The sequence below is a fragment of the Barbus barbus genome (genome assembly GCF_936440315.1).
Source record: "Barbus barbus genome assembly, chromosome: 7".
Classification (NCBI taxonomy): Eukaryota; Metazoa; Chordata; class Actinopteri; order Cypriniformes; family Cyprinidae; genus Barbus; species Barbus barbus.
In genome coordinates this window covers 38,688,002-38,693,721 of record NC_136735.1, presented here as the reverse complement: position 1 = coordinate 38,693,721, position 5,720 = coordinate 38,688,002, and the positions used below count along the sequence as shown (strand labels likewise).

Sequence of the window (5,720 nt, the reverse complement as noted above, 5' to 3'; positions counted from 1 at the left end):
AGTGTTTTTTAATTGTGAATATATCAGGTCTGTAAAATCATTTCAATAGTCTATATATTTTTATATTTATGCATATGTTATTTTGTATCAAGTTCTATATTTTCTCTGCTGCAAAATCTAGTTTTATTTCTATAATTTTTCTATAATTCCATATCTATTTCTTTTTTCTATACTTTTATATCTAGTTCTATTTATCTATTTTTCCATATTTAGTTCTATTTATATTTTTCTATATTTTTATATTTAGTCCTATTCCTGTAATTTTCAATGCTTCTATATATAGTTCTATTTCTATAGTTTTGTATACTTCTACAGTATATCTACTTCTATTTCTACATTTTTCTATACTTCTGTAGTTCTATTCCCATATTTTTCTATACTTCTATATGTAGTTTTCTATATTTATTCTACATTTATCTGTACTTCTACACCTTTTTCTATATTTTCTATATATATATATATATTATAGAACTAGATATAGAAATATAGAACAATATTTCTCTCTCGCTACACATACACACACACACATATATATATATATACACTCACTGCATGTATATACTGTGTTTGTATATATATATATATATATAAATATATATATATATATATATATATATATATATATATATATATATATATATATATATACTTTTTGTATTTAGTTTGTATCCAGGTCTTTGTGAGTGTAATCTTTATACTTTAAAGAATGCTCGTCTGGTAATCTGAAATGACTGTAAAATCATTTCCTGGAAGGTTTGGAAGCTGTTATTATTAGAAAATGCTCTACTTTTGACACTTTTTTTTTTGGTGCAGCTTAAAGGCGGACGAGTGTGACAGTGCTGAATCACTGGACACTAGATTCTGATGAGAGATATACAGTGTGTTTTACAGATGGACACGAGTGACCTGACCTCAATGTTGCATAAAGAAACAGACGGGAAACAGGAGGAAGGAAGAGAATGAAAACACTGGCTCAGAAAAACAAGAGGAGAGCGAGCGAGTGAGGTAAACAGCTGCAGGAGAAGAATGTAACCTCACATTTGAGCCGTAAGAACACAGACTGTCAAATCAACAAACGGCCTGATTAGAAACTCTCTCTATCACTGCCTGACCAAAAGAAACTTCACACATTCTGATGTTTTTAAATGCGTATATCTTAACATAACGACGATGGCTCTGTAAAGACCTCATGAGACAGACATTAACCCTGTATACAGTGGCATACGAAAGTTTGTGAACCCCTTGCAGAATCTGAATAATTTTAGCAAAATAAGAGATCATACAAAATGCATGTTATTTTTTTTTTTTATTTAGTGCTGTCCTGAGTAAGATATTTTACATAAGATGTATATAGTCCACAAGACAAAAAAAATAGCTGACATTATTAAAATAACCCCCTTCAAAAGTTAGGTTCTTAATACTGTGTGTGTGGTTACCTGGATGATCCATGACTGTTTTGTGAGTCCCTTGTTTGTTCTGAACAGTTAAACTGAGCACTGTTCTTCAGAAAAATCCTCCATGTTCTGCAGATTCTTCAGTTTTCCAGCATCTTTTGCATATTTGAACCCTTTCCAACAGTGACTGTATGATTTTGAGATTTTTCACACTGAGGACAACTGAGGGACTCAAACACAACTATTAAAGGTTCAAACATTCACTGATGCTCCAGAAGGAAACACGATGCATTAACAGCCAAGATCAAGGTTAATTGTACTTAATTTGTCTTCCAGGAAACATGCACGTATCTTCTGTTGCTTGCGAAGGGCAGTACTAAATGGAAAAAAAGGAGATATTTCAACAAAATAAGAAAAATTTGGACATCCTGTTCAAAAGTTTTCACCCCCCTTTTATGGCTCATATATAGTGAGAATATGGAGGAAAAACAGCTCAGTATTATTCAGGGACTCAAACTGAGCAAAAATATGAATTTGCTGCAGATGCTGATGGATCTTTATAACTTTATAACAGTCGTCATCTCTAATAATATGAATTAGTAAAATGAGATTGAAATGATCCAAACATGTAATGCAATGCTGATTGAGAGATGAACAACTAAACGCTCCTCAAAAGCCTGATGATCATATCTGAATCTTGCATTTGAACATGATTTTTCTGCAGAATTCTGTTTAAATCCATGATCACCTGTAATGGGAGGTTCTGCCATCATTCCCTCACAGGACTTCTGTCTTCTGTGGAACTCAGCTGATTTCACTGGAAATGTTTCGCTCTCAATTCTCGCTCTGTGTGTCGCAATCTGCACAATTCAGACAAACCAGTCCCACCCAGAACCCATCATCAGCAGCTAGAAATAGCTCAAAAGTGCTGTGATGTCATGCTGACACGTGCCAAATACTGAGCAAACAAAAAGCATGATGGGAAACCACTTGATTGTGACACAGTTTAGAATCTGATTGTGATTCAGTGTTTACACAAATACTGTACATTTTTCATTTACCCAGGTAACAAATTAAAGTTATAAAACCAAAGTTTTGAAATGTTTCTAAAACACTGACATGTGCCATGATTATAACATTATTATTACAATGTTCCACTAACTTTTTCACCCTAAATATAATGTTTATTCTTAATATTCTAAGAACGTTTACTTTTAAAATTATGGAAATATATATCAAATATTACTAAGTTATAAGAATGTTTTGTCCTGATATTATGTAACATAAAATATTTAACCAACAAGTTTACAAAGTTCCCTCTTAGCAGGGTAAGAAAAGGCCGATTCCAGGGATGTTTTATGCTGTTATGAGAACATTATGAAAGACCAGATAACTATGAACGTTCTGTTACTGGAAGAACATTTAGCCAAAGTTCTGAGGACATTCCCAGTTATCTGGGCCGTCTAGTATATGAGTTTTTGGTTATTTTGTTGTCATGCAACTGTAGAGAGCATGAAATATTCCACACTTAGTTTTTTAGTTAAATAAGTGCATAATCTGTCTATTTAAAGTGCAGTGTGTAAAGTAGGACAGTGCTAGGGCTAGGTAGGGTTAATCTTGTAAGATTGAACAGCTACAGAAGATGCATTGATCTTCACATGCCAAGAAATATGCTCATGCATAGATGAGATTTCAGGCTGTGTATTACTTTAGAAGACGTTTAAATGCATTTTGTCCTTGTTTAAAGCTCAACGGCTCTATCCTAGTAAAAAAGCAATATATTTAAAATACATTTATTTCATGCTTCGTATGGTTAAAATCTATTAACATATTTACTGCCGACTTTATTTTAAACTTTATTTGGCGTACTATTTGTGCACAATGCACATTTCTTAATATTAAGTCTGTGTTTTAATGTCACTTGATGAGGATTGTATGATATTTGAATAATATCCGTATTTAAATGCAACATATTTAAAGTGCACCTGAAGTGTAGTCTACTTGCAATAGTTAGCACACTCTTTAATTCTACTTCAGCACTACTTAAGTGCATTAATTAGTTGTTCCAATTCAGCAATAACAGATTAGTTTAGCCTAAAAGTACAACTGCAGGGCATTTTATTAAGTACATAAATATGAAAATGTATTTGTAGTATGCTTAGCATGTATTTCGAATACATTTAAGTGTATTTATTTATGACTAGGGCTGTTGTTGTATGACTCAGAGCAGCCTGAACATTCTGCTGAGCTTCTCCTTTTGTGTTGCACTGAAACACAGGCTCTGAAGGACATGAGGGCAAGGAAATGATATCAGTGTTCATTTTTTGGACGATCTATCGCTTTAAAGGGCTCTTTTCCCAGAATGTACTGCAGTGATCTGCTATTGCGGAGGAGAATTCTGCATCAGGAACTCCCTGCGCACTGCAACTTTCACCAAGAAACCGACGAATCTGCCGCTCACGATTAGAGAGAGAGAGAGAGAGAGAGAGAGAGAGAGAGAGAAGAGGCTTGAATGTGCTGCAGAAACGCTTGTGCTCGGCTTTGAATGTCACGGATCAGTGCAGGATTCTGATCCAGAACGAGCGAAAGTTTGACGCAGAACCAACATGAGAGAGTTAGTGTGGATCTGCTGCTTCGTGCTGCTGTGTATCGGCTGCTCCTCACAGCGTAAGTACGCCAAACGAGCCCTTATTCCCGTGCAGTGACCACTAACTAGTGCGATCAGCAGAAGTTGAGAGTTTCTGCTGTTTTCAGTGTCCGTGTCTCCGAAGGAGGCGAGCGAGTTCCTCCGCAGACACCGGAGAGCGAACCAGGTGTTCGAGGAGACCAAGCAGGGTCATCTGGAGAGGGAGTGTGTGGAGGAGAGGTGCACTAAAGAGGAGGCGAGAGAAGTGTTTGAGAATGACCCTGAGACGGTAAGAGGAATACTAACTAACTAGTGTGCTCTGGATTCAGCTAATGTTTGATGTTTCATCCTCATAAACCTGTAATGATTCTGTGCCGCTCCCTAGTTAGTGTGCACTCAATGATGCTCCCTAACTAACTAATAACTAATTGGCTAGCGTTCCCTTCTTCTACAATTAATCGCTTTAGTCCATGCTCTGCGTTCCAGCTGATGTTTGATGCAGTATTTCATCCTCAAAGTAATAGTGCCACTTCCTAGTTAGTATGCACTTGAAGGTCCTCACTAACTATTTAATTAACTAGCATGCGCTGCTGCCACGATTAATCGGTTTAGTCGACTTGCTGAATTCCAATTGATGTTTGATGTGATCTCAGCATCGACCTCTTTAGTAATGATAATGCCACTCCCTAGTTAGTGTGCATTCGGTGATGCTCACTAACTATCAAGCATGCTTTTGCAGCGATAGATCATTTTAGTCAATGCACTGGATTCCAGCTTTTGTTTGATGTACTCTTTCATCCTCATTGACTTCTGTGCTGCTCGTTAGTGTGCACTACATAGTCTGTAGCAGGGCTGCAGTGGTCCATTTGACAGGGAGGCTGGCCCATTTATAGAACATGTATTATAAGTGAAATAAAGTGGTTGTAAACTCAATAGAACTCATGCATAATCATAAACCTTAAATAATCGAGGTTGATTGTCTTACAAACTGCCAGTTTTCTAGTTGTTTTAAGTCCCTGCACCAAACTAAGTTTAACGTACAATGAAAATGTAACAAAAACATGATGTAAATGTGAAATATTAGTTCTTTCCATTCTGCCTTGATGCTATTATTTCCGTCACATTTTCCCATGAGCCAGTGCACTGCACCTGAGTCAGGTCAATAAGACTGCAGGAATATGATTCCTCAAACACGCACTGTTCTCCTCTGGGAGCTCATATGCAAATGAGCCGCTCGGTGTGCCTTCTGATTGGTCCCTGAGGGGCGTGTCACCGCTGTGACTGACAGCTGAGCCTGGAATGTGTTTTTGATACAGAATGAATTCCGGTGTGGCGACGCATGTCTGACGCGGTGTTCCCTGCATGCATCTCATGAATGTGTTGATTAGATTTAATCCTGTTTGCTCCGTAAATAAGGATTGGGAATGTTTGGGAAGCATGAAAGATTATGACGCCCTGATACTTTCTATTATTAGCTTGAACATGAGAATTTCTGGATTCAATTTAAGTTGCAGAGTGCATCTTAGATGTTTCTAGTATAAATATCTAAAATGCATCAGGATGCATTTACTTGACAAGTAAAATGGCTTAAGATATTATGTCTTGTTTTCTAAAAAAGAATTATCCAAATTTAGTTAGTTTTTGTTAAAAACGTAAAAAATCTCCCGATGGGGAGAAAATTTATTAGAAAAATAATCTTG

General features: G+C 36.3%; 1 protein-coding gene across 1 annotated transcript in view; it reads left to right on the top strand.

The window, feature by feature from the left end:
* The first annotated feature begins 3,666 nt into the window (after positions 1–3,666).
* Positions 3,667–5,720, top strand: part of LOC306872440 (growth arrest-specific protein 6-like) — a 29,343-nt gene continuing 27,289 nt past the window's right edge. The window contains exons 1-2 of the mRNA XM_079420997.1: positions 3,667–4,061; positions 4,149–4,309. Of these exons, the coding sequence (XP_079277123.1) occupies positions 4,001–4,061; positions 4,149–4,309 (222 nt within the window). The 5' untranslated portion in view covers positions 3,667–4,000. The remainder of the gene's footprint in view (positions 4,062–4,148; positions 4,310–5,720) is intronic.